The sequence below is a fragment of the Octopus bimaculoides genome, chromosome 2 (assembly GCF_001194135.2).
Source record: "Octopus bimaculoides isolate UCB-OBI-ISO-001 chromosome 2, ASM119413v2, whole genome shotgun sequence".
Lineage (NCBI taxonomy): Eukaryota > Metazoa > Mollusca > Cephalopoda > Octopoda > Octopodidae > Octopus > Octopus bimaculoides.
Genome location: NC_068982.1, coordinates 96861193 through 96876903, shown reverse-complemented (window position 1 = coordinate 96876903; position 15711 = coordinate 96861193). Strand labels below are relative to the sequence as shown.

The window sequence follows — 15711 nt, the reverse complement described above, 5'->3', positions numbered from 1 at the left end:
TTTATCTAACAGCCTAAACTTTACTCACCAACACCTTTTTTCTTTACTCAAAATCACTTTAAGTAAGGAGGCCCCATGGGCCACTTCTAGGCAAAGGGTTAGGAGAAACATTAATACTACAAAAGTTATACACACAGACACACATAAACTTTTGCTGTTAGTATCATAAATATTAATGTCATTAATAACCATATAGATAGGCTGTTTCATTAGTAATATGATTATGAAATGGTTAATCAAAAAGTCATTATACCTTTTTAATGTTAAGTGTATACTGTTTCATTGCTATTTTTTCCAGTGTGCTCTCAAATCCAAAGAATGATTTGATATCAAGACTAGCAGTCTGTTCAAAACACGTCCAGTCAGGATTTTCAGGGTGTACCTGTAATCATTGGTAAAAGAAGAAAACATTATTTTTAATAATGTTGTATTAGTATACGAAGAAGTGTGGCTTAGTGATTAGAGTATTTGACTCACAGTCTAAGTCAAGAGTTCAATTCCCAGCAGTGCACAGTGTCCTTGAGCAAGATACTTTATTTCACATTACTCCAGACCACTCTGCTGACAAAAATGTATTTCAAAGAGCCAGCCTTGTCACATTCTGTGTCATGCTAAATCTCCTTAAGAACTACATTAAGGGCACACATGTCTATGAATTGCTCAGCCACATGCATGTTAATTTCACAAGCAGATTGTTCTGTTGATCGGATCAACTGGAACACTTGTCATAACAGAGTGGCTATTAATTACTATATGTGTTTAAATGTATCATCATCATCATCATCATCACCATTTAACATCCATTGTCCATATTGGCATGGGTTGGACGGTTTGACCGGAGCTGACAAGCTGGGGAGCTGCACCAGACTTGTCTGATTTGGCTTGGTTTCAACAGCTGAATGCCCTCCCTAACTCCAACCACTTACAGAGTGTGCTGGGTGCTTTTACATAGCACTACACAAGTGCTTTACATGGTACCGCAGGGGCACTTTTACATGGCACCGCACGGGTGCTTTTACACGGTTCCACATGGGTATTTTATGTGGCACCACACAGGCGTTTTTATGTGGCACCACACAGGCGTTTTTACGTGGCACTACATGGGCACTGTTATGTGGCACTGCATAGGGTGTACATTAATACATACAAATTCCCAACTTTCATCCCTATTACAAAAATTATAATAACTTAGTTTAGAACACAAACTTATACAGACTACTTTTGAATCAGCTGTTTGAAATGATACAAGTAGTTTAAGTTTCTAGTGCTGATATAAAGAGGCTTGTTGAGATTTCTGAGAATAGTATGTTGTGAGGTTTTTAGCAAGAACTCTTGGAGGAGTTCTGTTTTTGAGTTTTTCAAAGCAATTGTATGCAGTCATCATCACCATTGCCATTGTTGTCAATAAGTTGATGTCCACCTTTTTATGTTTGCATGGGTCAGACAGCATATATTGAAGCAAATTTTCTATAGCAGAATGTCCTTCTTGTTGCCAACCCTCACCTGTTTCTAAAAAAGATATTTCTCCAGGGCATGACACATTTTGGCAGAATATAGAACAGGATGACATTGCTTGTATGACAGCAACATTCCTTTACAATTATCAAGACAAGGAAACACAAACATACAACACTCACACAAACATATGTATACATTCTTGAGATTCTTGTTTCTTAAAGGGAAATTCAAAAAGCTGAAAACACCTTATAGCTTAGAGATCTCCAAAGACATGTATTCTGTACCATACAAAACACACTTGAGAAGTGTGGAAAGATATAAGATTAAGCCTAAAATGAAAACACTAGAGATACTTGTAAAAGATCACATCTAATTGGGCTCACCCAACTCCTGACCCAAGATGTTTTACTTCTTCAAACCTAAGAAAATACAAATTTTCTATAATGAGAAATAATTGTTTCTTAAAAAGAGAAAAATAAATTTTCTGTTTTAAAAAAAACATAAAATAGCAATAATTTCTCTAGCTCAATTTTAGTCAAGCTTCTAACATACTGTAAATATAAACAATAATCTTACTGAGTAAAAGCATTGCTCTTTAACAGTAACTCTAGATGAAAAGCTTTCGTTGTATGCTTCAATCTTCAGGGTACGGTTGCGACGATCCAGGGTGTTACATTGCATAAAATAGACATAGTCAACACTAGCAAGCTGAAAAAAAGAGACAAAAAGAAAAAATTCTTATTAGAACTGTATGTAGTAGATAATTGCATTTCTTACAACTCCAAACATATAAAGCAACAACTGAAGATGTATTTCTAGTATTGATACCAACAAGCAAAAGCACAACAAGGTAATTGTTTTTATACTCCCTTTTTTTTTTTTTTGTAAGTACAATCATTACTCTATATTTTATATTTAAAAAAGGAAAATATTTGAATTGTGAGAATCTCTTCATTGTTCCAAGAATCATTAATTCTTTAGGAGTTTAAGGAAACAGCCAGACTTCTACACTCCTTTCTATCTAGGGATGGACAGGTAGTATTACTCTGATGACAACGATGTTGTCATCATCATCATCATTATTAATTTAGCATTCACTTTTCTGTGCTCACATGGATCAAACAGATTTTCTGCAGCTGGATTTCCTTCCTGTCACCAACCCTCACCTGTTTCCCACTAAGGTAATATCTTCCGTGACCAGACATGCTTTCACAGAAAATTGGAAGTGAAGAACACTGCTTGCATGATGGTGATACTTGCTTACAACCAGCACATGATGTCAAAGCAAGGAAACAGTAACACACACACATAACAGGCTTCTTTCAGTTTCTCATTTCTTTATTGCCCACAAGGGGCTAAACACAGAGGGGACAAACAAGGACAGACAAGGGGATTAAGTCGATTACATTAACCCCAGTGTGTAACTGGTACTTAATTTATCGACCCACGAAAGGATGAAAGGCAAAGTCGACCTCAGCGGAATTTGAACTCAGAACGTAGCAGCAGACGAAATACCGCTAAGCATTTCGCCCGGCGTGCTAACGTTTCTGCCAGCTTGCCACTAACATTTCTGCAAGCTTCTTTCAGTTTCTGTCAACCAAATCCACTCACAAGGCTTTGGTCATCCCAGTCTATAATAGAAGACACTTGCATGATGTGGTACAGTGGGATTGAACCCAAAATTATGTAACTGAAAAGCAACATAATTACATACAGATAGAGCTGTTAATATTAAAAAATATTTCAGTATAAACCTCAACAGAAAGACAATGAGTACTAAAATAAATTATAGACTACCAACAATTACTGAATTAGATGTACACATGGCTTCACAGCTAAATTACACATTCATACACATAGAGAGAAAATAAAAGCATGATTGCCCAATTTTGTTTTTATTAATAATTTTTTAAATTAACAGCAGCAATAAAAGGTCTTTGTGTCAAATTTAGTTGCATATTTTAGGCATCTCTAATATTAATTAATTCAGGAAACCATGTAGAGATCTCTGAACCATACAAATTGAATGTTCCTAGCGAAGGTAGTTCCTAAAAAAATACTTCTAATCATAGGTCTTTAGTTCATTGGTTTGGGAAAACCATCTATTTTCAGTAAGAGAGGCAGATGTTTGAGGTTGGTATCAATTAGTGAGTGTGCACTGTTGCACTTAGGTCTCTGTTCCTTTTGAGATACAAATTTAATGTCAACCCTCCTTCCATCTATTTAAACCCGCTTTACACCTTTCTTTTCTCCAGTGTGTGTCAGATTCAATTAGGCTTCACATACAAAATATCTTTGTCCTAGAGCTGCATCTTTCAGAACACTCATCTTGTCCATATTTTCTCTTCATATATTAAGACACACTCACATGCACACAGAGATACCACATTATATTGTGTATACACACAAATACACATACCATATTATATGTACAAGCACACAAAACACAGACACAGTACATACATACACACAATCACCATACACAGAGGCTAAAAACACACACACATGCAGAACAAATACATCACAGTGTAACACCATGCTCGACATCTTTAATAGACTTCTCTCTGTTACAAACATTTTGCTCAGAACCAATGCAATATTTTCATACACATGTTTAGAGTGAGTAACAGCCACATCAATCTCATCAGTCTGGGAAAGACTGCAAAAGCCATAGGTCCTGCTTCGCTTTATCTGACTAACTGAGAATTAAAATAACATAACTGAACATCTGTATGGATTATATATATATATATATATATATATATATATATCATTATTGTCATTATCATTTTACATCTGTCTCACTTCTACATTCTATTTTCTTGTTTCTACACCAAGTTGCTCTTCCTGTTACCAATCACTTTATATACGTACTGTGTGTGTTTTATCATGGCACAAGGATTAAAGAAGTTGATTTCTTCCTGGCAAGACAATGAATTTTCTCGTAGTCTTGCCAGAAACAAGTCTTCTCTACTCTATGTAATTTCTGTTCTTTTATTCATCAGTACTACAAAGTTTGTCTTGTTCTTATTAAGATCAAAGAGTTCCACCTTCCTTGCATTGACTCCATTCCTTTCTTTGAAGACAACTAGATAGGAGAGAGAGTGATCAGAGAAGACCAGGATATGAGGAAAGAAGTGATACTAGAGAAAGTAAGGAAGAGAGATAGTGAGGTTGTAATAGATGTGGATTTGAAGTAATCAACACACAAACACACACACACACATTTGTACCCATGTTTGTGCTTCTATTATTGTATTTTTTTACTGATTTCAACAAAAGGACAACAGAATTGTAGCCATGACTATGGCCTTGACTGAGACACCATCTTCAAAGATTTTTAACTGGTCACATTAACCCCAGTACCTGTGTGTTTGTTGTGTGTTTTTTGGTATGATCAGATCAGTTGAAGGTTGATGCAGGTGAAAGGATAGCTGCTCATTTTTAATATCTGCCATGCCCAGTTGCATTGTTTGTGCATCTTTGTGCATGAGTCCATGCATACATATACATCCTTGTGTGTTTGTGTGCAAGTGTGCTCTTTGAGGTGCATGTGTTTTACTCATTTTTCTTCTAGCATATATGTGCACAAATTACGGGTATTTTGTAGGTGTTAGTTCATTGTACTGTTGGCCAGCACCTATTGGATTTTATGTTTGCAGTCCTTAGCCAATGTATGTGTTTGTTCTGTATCTTATGATTTGGTTGGATCAATTAAAGGCAAAGGCAGAAGGGTCAGTGCTCATTTTAGTGTCTGTAGATTTTTGTATGCTCATATACAAGTAAATATGCACAGTTTCTGATTACCAAGTGCCACTGACAGGATATAGATCAACCCAAGGCTTGCCCATGTGGTTATGAAGCAAACTTTATAACCATAAGGATATGCTAGTGCCTACATATACTTTGCTCTTATCTGCTTCACTCTTCAATCCATGTATTAGTCCTCATTATCAGATACATACCACTAGATTCATGCAGGTAAATCTCATCAAACACATAAAACATCCACTACCAAGTGAATGTTGTTTCAATATAAAAAATTGTATGATTATATATATATATATATATATATATAGACATACATATCTGAATATATGGGAACACACACACACATACAGCAGATTCATACATATACACATATGTTTATGTATGCAAGTGTGTCTACATTCATTTCTTAAGAGGAATGAAGTCATTTTCTATGACTAACACTTCAGTTCTTTAAAGTCAGTTCACATCTGTAGGACTTCAAAGTGAAAGTAGCACAAGCTACTTTAGTAAAATGGAAGTCATTAAAATAAAATCTAATTAACAACAACAATAATAATAATACTATTATTGATAACTGTTCCTAATTTAGGCACAAGGCCAGCAGTATTAATGGAGGAGGTTAGTCAATAACATGACACACCTCACCCCCAGTACTTGACTCATATTTTATTTTATCAGCCTTGGAGGAATGAAAGGTGAAATTGACCTCGACATGACTTGATGCCAGAACAGAAAAGAGGAAGGAAATACTGCAAAGTATTTCTGCAAAACTCTAACAATTTTGCCCATCCACTACTACCAATAATAACAAAATTACTACCACTAATACTCCTTTCTACTATAAGCACAAGGTCTGAAATTTGGGAGTAGAGGGAGCTAGTTAATTACATCAACCCCAATGCTCAACTTGGTACTTCTTTTATTGATTCCCAAAAGAATGAAAGCTGAATTCAACTTTGATGGCACTTGAACTCAAAACTAAATGTGCTAAATGCTGCTAAGCATTTTGTTCAGCATGCCATAACCCTTTAACTTCACTTATATTTCTTATGCCCCTCAGTGGTAATGCATGAATATTGCAAAGCATCTAAACTAACCTTACACAACCAAGAAAGACACTGTCTCTTGGTAATTAGTTTATTTCTCTTCATACAAAACTTTGTCCGACAGTGATGTATACTGTAAATGTAAATGTGTTTATGTTTTATATATATATATATATATATATATATATATATATATATACACCCATACATAGAAACACACACACACACATACATACATATACACACATATACATAGGCACCTCAACACACACAAACACACATAAATTTTGAAGAATTGCTCCCACTTCGTGTGGGAGGATTATGTGCAATACTCCATTCAGTGTTATAGCTATACACACAGACATCCCAGACTGCATCCAGAGTAAGGCTACTCACGTGATTGGCATAAACACGTGAGATATGATCCAGTTTTTGGATCACCAACATGCTGTCCCCTTCTTCAACCTCTTCTACTGCAACTATAAAGGCCTCCATACCGCCACCAATCAGGCACTCCTGACTCATGCATCTCCTCTTCTCTCATTACTCATGGTGTGTCCAACTCTGCCCAAGTCCTGCATTAACCACTACATGCAATCCTTTCCCCCCAAAACATCAACCCCACCTGGAACTCCTTTCCTGCACATCTTTCCTTCGGGTGTAGACTTGAAGCTGTTTAAATGAACAAATGACATCAATTACATTGGAGAGTCTGCAAAGGACATAGGCACTGCCCCCCCCCCATATATATATATATATATATATATATATATCACACACACAGGCACACACACATGTACACACAAACATGCATATATGTGTGTATATACATACATATACACAAACACACAAACATAAACATGTGTGTATACATTATGTGTATGTGCATACATGTACACATCACATACACACACACAAATACATACCTACACACACACACACACACACAAAGCAATTTAATATAAATATTACAAGGTCTGTTAATACAGTGTAATTCACTAGTTGCTTCTGAAGTAAGGTTGTTTTATCAAATTTCATAAAACAATAAAACAAAAATATAAACGAAGGTTTTTTTTAAAGGCCAGACATACAAAATTAGAACATACAATTAGTGAATAAAATTGTTTTAAATTATTCCAGATGAGAAACGAATCATGGAAACTAAAAACAAATAAGAGCCTGACATTGACAAAAATAGATCAACAAATGGTAATTCTGTTTTAGTAACAGAACATTGCATTGGCGAAAGTAACAGAGCAGTCATTTTCAAGAAATATAAACAGATTTGAAGGATGTAATCAATTTCTAGGAAAGGAATGTAATGAAGGAAATCACAAAACATTCCTTTTTTTTTTCTGTGTATCTGTCCTATCTGGCCTGTACTTACATAATAATCACCTGACAATGAAAACCTTAATCAACAGATATGTGGGTTAAGTAAATATACACCTATGTTGCTGTTTGAATAGAGAATTAACACAAATTTTTTAATATAAAGTAAGAATTTTGTGTATATATTTTCATTTTGGAATTTTATTTTCCACATTTTTCCATAGCAGATTGTAAGTTTTGCTTTTTCCTCTTGTTCATGCAGTTGTATTCATCTCCAGTATGAAGAATGATATGGTGAAATCCTTGCCTTATAAGCAAGCTACCCTTGACAAGAGACTAATGGTCACACATGCATATTGTCTCTCACCATTTTGCAAGCCAGATTATCACAGCCAAGGTTCAGCCAGAGCATCAGCATTTTCTATCACCTGTTTTGTTAAACTGTTGTGGTGGCATTCATTGATAAGTAGGTATGTCATCATCAATCTTCACATTGTGAATCATGAATAACAAAGTGTTTGTGTTGTTTGACACTCCCCAGTTTTACTGGACACCATTGCACCAGCTACTTCCTATTTTTACACATTATACCTCCTGACTGGCCTTCGTGCCGGTGGCACGTAAAAGCACCCACTACACTCTCGGAGTGGTTGGCGTTAGGAAGGGCATCCAGCTGTAGAAACTCTGCCAAATCAGATTGGAGCCTGGTGTAGCCATCTGGTTTCACCATCCTCAGTCAAATCGTCCAACCCATGCTAGCATGGAAAGCAGACGTTAAACGATGATGATGATGATGATTACTTACCACTTAGTCACAATTACCTGCTAAACTTAAGCTCATGGCTGAAAGGAAAAGAAAGTAAGCAACCAGGATTCATTTAGTTGTAGTGGGTAAACTAGTGTTAGCCTGACACTGAATTCTGTCATCGAGAGAAGTGTTGTAAGAGACATGCATGGCTAGGCTTGGAATACCAAAGCTAAGCTAATTCAGAGCAGGAGTGAAATAATGAATTTTGGCTTGGTTGGAAATGCAGCCCATAGACTGTGGTAAGTTTAATACTTATAGCAGACAAATAACATGGCAAAAAAGTTGCAAAGAAATTTACAGAGAGAATTTAAGAACAATGATACCACTGAGAAGTATACAGGTAAGACTGTTCTTCACAACTGCAAGGATTAGGTTTGCTGCTGCAGGCCTCATTATTGACTGTATCAGTTTTTGCAGCCCACTCATACAGGTGTTGTAGACTTCATTGACCTTCAATTGCTGCGTGTTGGCATAAATACATTTCCTCTTTAACATATCATTGCAATTCACTCCAGTCAATTTGGTTTGGTACCCACTATCAACAGGTTATAGTTAGTCTCTTCTCAAAAACTCAAGTTTCTGCTACTCCAAACCTGTGAATAGTACCAGCCACCTACCTATCTTGAAAATAAGCTTATGTGTCCCAGTACAATGAAAGTAAGGACCTAACACATCATTGCTGCTTCTGCTTGGTCGTGAAGAAGCACCATACCTGAGTGAAGCTTGCATATATTCATTTAGGAGGCTGAAACCATCTTTGCTCCAATTCAGATGTAGATGATTGTTCACCCAAATGATGATGATCTCTGCACAATTGGAAAAGGCTAGAGGAAGCTCTGCTTAAAGCCTAAAGTGCAAATCAATTATCAGAATCAGGTAGTGAGTGAAAGATCAATTGACTCTTTTGGGAGCCAGTTCTCTCTGAAGTTTAGTACAGGATAGCTGGTGCTAGAAAGTTGAAGATATACAATTACATGAGGTAAAATGAACAACAGGTACAGTCAGTAGTTTCTTGCATACCTGCAGTGCTTGGGCACTCAAGCCTTTATCCTGCATAATGGGCTCCATAATACAAGCTCCACCAATGACCATATTTACAGGTCTGCTCTTATGTCACTGTTTCTTGTTAAAGAAATTTGCAGAAGGGTAGCTGTAATTTAATTTGACTCAACAGAGAAACACTCATCCAGTGCAGACACCCGTAGAATTGACAAATAGATAGCAGTTTCTGGATTCATTGGGTAGTGGTGCACAGGCATTCATCAGCAATGTGTGGTAATTTGTAGTGATAATGGTAGCAGGGGCTCATTAGAGTGAACCAGTATTAGTAGAACACAGCACTACTTAAAGGGTCAGATGCAAGAAAGCAGTGTAAGGTGGAGCAATAACAGATCTTTGAAGTCCCTCAGATCCTTGAATTCACAAACAGCATAAAAGAAGTATCAGTGAGTATGAAACTTCTGAATCACTTCCCATGATAGGGATCAAGGCCCAGAATTAACCCCATGAATAGGCTATTCTTGATGGATGTGGGTCATCCTGTGTACACATTGATCATTACCACTATCAGTTGGATAAGTTGGATCTGGTCAACAAATTTTCAGGCCACAGTGGTTCATGGAGGCAGCCTGCATTAGTTATTAACAAATGCACTCACTGCTACCATCAGTGCATTCACAGACGCATGGAAAAGACAACTGAATCCAACAGCATAGAAGAAATAAAAGTCATAACAAGGATTACAAAGTAGTAGAATTAGTCCATCACCTAACTTAACACTTGGTCCATGGATTCCTTTAGCAGAGTCAACTCTATTACAATCATTCAAGCTAGGTTGCCAGTCTAAAGACAACTTCCTCTCTCACCAGTCACAGAATCCCTGGAAAAAGCAATGAATGTTGCCCTTGCTCCATTGAAAAAAAAAAAAAAAAGATTTTTATAACTAAACCTACTGAAGGATCATCACTATTCTATCAACTGATCTGTGGATTAATTAACCACCACCACAACCATCACCTTTCTTAACAATAGTTCTTGCTAGATGGGTAACCTTCAAAACAGCCTATGCAGACAGGGCAGTGTTACTGGTAGTAACCATAGTTAGTGACAGAGTCTGTCATATTTGAACTAACAGATGAGATCTGTAAGAGAATGACAGTCATCTTATAAAAGAAAGGACACATTGGGTAATATAGTCTGAGATACAATACAGTAATTTTGAAAAAAAAAATGATGAAATGGAGAAATCTAGAGTGTTTCAGATCAGAAACTGGCTTAGATATAAACAATAACTTAAACTTAATAACAATTACATTCATAAAAAAAGCTTAAATTTACTAACATTATAAAAAGAAATTAAGAATAAATTTCAAAAACAAACAATATATAAATTCATATAAATGAATAAATAAATATATAAATAAACAATTTCCCTGCTACTTTCAAGCATTAGTTTTAATTTTCAGCAACATTATATAACATAGGTTAAGTTACCTTTGATTACTATGATAACCTTTAAAAGATTCTTTGTTTTGGTAACTTAATTCAAATAATGGAAGAGTGAACAAATAAATAAATTTTTAATATGATTAATTGGAGAAAAAAAGAGGAGAAAAGTGGAAGCTGGAGGAGGAATGGTTAGAGAGAGGCAATGACATAACTGTGTCTTTGAAGAGAATAAGTCAACAAAAAGAAACGATTTCAACAGCAGTACCATTAAAGAAAGCCAAAGTAGGTCAGTGGAATACAACAGTGACAATGGCAATATATATAATTTCTTTAAAGTGCTTAAATTATGTTGGCCTTGACGCCATGTCAAAACTTCTAAAACAGCAGCAGTAACAACAACAGTGTAACAATGAAAAGTAGGGTTTCAGTTAACATTAAAAGCAATATGAATTTACTTTTAAACACACTAAAGAAATAAAGTGCTTAAAAAGTAAATAGTCATGAAACCATATAAATATTTCTGCTGTTATTTACCAAATGAGATATCATCATCATCATCATCATCATCATCATCGTTTAACGTCTGCTTTCCATGCTAGCATGGGTTGGACGATTTGACTGAGGACTGGTGAAACCGGATGGCAACACCAGGCTCCAATCCAATTTGGCAGAGTTTCTACAGCTGGATGCCCTTCCTAAAACCAACCACTCAGAGAGTGTAGTGGGTGCTTTTACGTGTCACCCGCACGAAAACGGCCACGCTCGAAATGGTGTCTTATGTGCCACCCGCACAAGCCAGTCCAGGGGCACTAAGGCATAATGCTATTCAAATTAGTTCTCAGCAAAACCAAGTTCTATAACTTAATTTCAATTCCCTGGTGGGTTCCACTTCACATACTGCCATAATTTCCAGTTTTTTGTTCCACTACTGACAGTTTTGACTAAGTGAAAAATAAAGACACTTACAAGGCAAAGAAAATATTGCAAATTTAAAGAAGACCAAAATTATAATTGAAGTCATGTACATGTATGCAGTATTTGACGGCATAAAAATACACAGGTGTATTAAACACACTCCAATTTCAGCAGTGCATATTCAAGAAAAAATGTTTTTAGCGCAAGTAATATAGACCCAGCTTCACATATAAGACCTGGGATTATTTTTTAAGACATATTTGGGGGGAAAAAATAGAGACATACATATATTTATATACACTCATATATGCATGCATTTTATTTATACTTTGCATTCTGTTTTTATATACTTGTAACTTGTTGAACAGATTTTTTTTTGTATTTGTTTCTATAGGAAATAGTTTGGATGTTTGTACAAATTTAGTATTTGAACAAATATATAAATCTTTAGTTAAATATATTCAATGAGAATATTATACACTGAATTTACATTGAGTGCTCTATTAAATCAAAGTATCAATACTATTAAAATATTTATACATTTAATATGAGCGATTATATATACTGTATAATATAGTTAATAATATCAGGAAATCAATATCAGAAAATTCTTCAGAAAGATATATGTGTGTAAAATAATTGTTGTATTAAAAATATAAATATATATAAATATATGAAATATGTATAAGTATAAATATATAGTAATAATATTTCGTATGTGTATTTCATGTGCAAGATTCTTGATGTGGATACGTGTGTTGAAAGAAATACAATTAAACCTTGGGAGAGGCATTATGCCGGTAATAAACACATGCACTGGTTCAGTCCTTTATTAATTTATAAACAAAAAAAAAACAACAGAAAGGAAACCAAAACCAAGTCCAAAGTTTCTATCTTATCTGATATAAACGAAATTGTTACAAACACACATATGGACGCACATACCTACATATAAGCACGAACACATAAGGGCGTGCACACATATGAGCGTGCACACATACGAGCTTACACACACTCACATGCTCATACCGAACAGTTTCAAAACAACGCCAAATCATACATTCAAAATAAATAGAAGTGGAGAGACAAGTTACTGAAGAGATTGCAAAAGTGCAATGAAATTATTTAACAAAAAACTATATACTGTTTATAAATTAATAAAGGACTGAACCAGTGCGTGTGTTTATTACCAGCATAATGCCTCTCCCAATGTTTAATTGTATATAATAATAAATATGACAGTTTAAAAGTTTTGAATTAAGTTTTTAAAGCATCTTACGATTGCTTCGCAGAAGAGTTGTCCCTATAATGGAATCCTGTATTGATAAGTATTTATAGACTACACTTCTGTTCCTCAGAGATATAAATTGTGAAATTTGTATAATTTATCGAATGGTAGTTTTTTAAAAAAATATGAAGTGATGTGGGAAAATGGTGTTTGTTTGAAATATAAATTAAAAATTACTGCTTTTGATTTTGGTAAGTACACTTTAGTATGAGAATCTTGAAATCCATATATGCCTCCTTGGTAAGTCTTCTGCAGTAATCCATAATAATTATGTATAAAATCCGTTATATTGTCCTGTATTCCAAATATAGGTCATAGACTTAGATAATATAAAATAAAATATATGTGAAATTATAAAATTTATAAATTGGTCAAAGTATTTCTTTTATATTTTTATTTGTATTATTGGAAGATGCCAATTTAATTTTTTTAATTTTTAAGCTTAATGCAATTGTCCATTTGTTATAGATTAGATGTGCACGGGTTCTAATTCTAAGAATACCATTTCAATATTTATTTATTTATGCTTTAAAAACTTAATTCGAAACTTTTAAACTGTCATATGTATTATTATATATTTATACTTATACATATTTACATATACTTATATATATTTATATTTTTAATACAACAATTATTCTACACATGTATATATCTTTCTGAAGAATTTTCTGATATTGATTTCCTGATATTATTAACAACATATTTTACAGTATATATTTGAACAACTATGTTAATTTTTTACAGTTTATGTATTTGTATAGCAAAACTCTTGATGTGAAATCATTTGTTGAAATAGACATTGTTATATTTGGGAACATCATTTTGCCAATAAACATACATACTATTTATTTCATCTTCACTTTAGCCTTATTATTATTAGATATTGTGTGACGGTACGAAGCTAAGTGGTTAGGTCATGAGTTTAATTCTTGGTGGCATGTTGTGTCCTTGAGCAAGACATTCTACTTCACATTACTCCAGTTCACTCAGCTGGCAAAAATGAGTAGTACCTGTATTTCAAAGGGCGCCAGCCTTGTCACATTTTGTGTCATGCTGAATCTCCTTGAGAATTACATTAAAGGTATGCATTTCTGTGGAGTGCTCAGCCACTTACACCTTAATTTCACAAGCAAGCTGTTTCATTGATTGGATCAACTATATTGTTGCCATTCTGTTTGTTCAGCTCCAACTTTACTAGTGCTGTCAAATATGAAATTTTAAAGAAACATTTATCTAGTGAAAAATTTTAACTCAAAAAAATAAGGCCCAGAACTAAACAACGTTAAGTTTTCTCTAGGCAATCTCAGTCTCTATAAGACAGGTTAGACATACTTAATACATCTAATATGACATGCTTAATATAGTGGGAATAAAAAACCTAATTAGGAATATTTAAGCAGTGAGCCTCAATGAGTAATACCATTTCAATTATTTGGGCAAATATGGGAGACAACTTCAGACATGTTACAGTCTTATTGAACCTCCTCTGTATAGCATACACTGTGCTTGCCAGGTTAGTCATGAGAGAATCACTTTAGTAAATATATACTATTGTACATGAGTTGATGTGAATAATTAATAGACAAAATAAAATAATAAACCATGGAGCTTAATCACTCAGAAACTTCATTTGTGTGAAAAATGTAGTCAAGTTGGGGATCAAGTTTTCTGATGTAGTGATCTTCAAAAATAAAATGAGAAATATCTCAGTAAAGAAAAGACATTATTAACTCGATGACTAATATTATTTCAATTATTTCCACAACAAGATCCTTTTTATTCATGTTTCAGAATCTAAGATCTAGAGTATTTGGTCCTGGAAGAAAAGAGAGTAAAATAAAGCTGTGAATGTTGTTTTAGAAGTTCAAAGGATTTCTATGGAAATTGTATTGCAAGGTATTTAAATTAAAATTGGAATGTACCAACAGTATTAAAACAGTAGGAATGATGATGATGATAATGACTTTCATGACCGCATTTTTAATTACTTACTCAGCCTGTAAGTGTATCAATTAATCCAGGGAAATAATCACGTAGTTTGAACAACTAAGTAAACTAGGCATAGGCGTGACTGTGTAAGAAGTTTGCTTCCCAACCACATAGTTTTGGGTTCAATCCCACAGCTTGGCACTTTGGACAAGTGTCTTCTACTGTAAGCTCAGGCCCACCAAAGCTTTGTGAGTGGATCTGGTAGACAGAAACTGAAAAAAGCCTATGATGTGTGTGTGTGTGTGTGTGTGTGTGTGTGTGTGTGTGTGTTTGTCTCCCACTACATCTTGACAACTGGTGTTGGTGGGTTTACATCCCCATAAATTAGTGGTTCTGCAAAAGGGACCGATAGAATAAGTATCAAGCTTGAATAAAAAATCAGTATTAGGATCGAATCATTTGACTAAAAACTCTTTAAGACAGTGTCCCAGCATGGCCAGTCAAATACATGAAACAAGTAAAAGATAAAAGATAGGGTTTATTTTTTCATTAAGATCATATGTATGGACTATATCTTAATGAAAGAGTTTTGTATCTTAAAACAATGTCTCAGTCAGATTGGTAACAGAATGGTTAAGGGTACAATTGTGAGTCACATAAACTATATTTATATGTTAACTACTTCTTGAGTAATTTTCAGAGGTTTTTATTTT

At 34.5% G+C, this 15711-nt stretch overlaps 1 protein-coding gene across 3 annotated transcripts in view; it reads right to left on the bottom strand.

Moving 5' to 3' along the window:
* Positions 1–15711, bottom strand: part of LOC106869109 (SEC14-like protein 5) — a 109627-nt gene that overhangs the window by 49686 nt on the left and 44230 nt on the right. For all 3 annotated transcript variants that reach the window (XM_014914649.2, XM_014914650.2, XM_014914651.2), the window contains exons 3-4: positions 2035–2166; positions 254–382 (exon numbers count right to left, since the gene is read on the bottom strand). In XM_014914649.2, coding sequence (XP_014770135.1) covers positions 254–382; positions 2035–2166 — 261 coding nt within the window. The remainder of the gene's footprint in view (positions 1–253; positions 383–2034; positions 2167–15711) is intronic.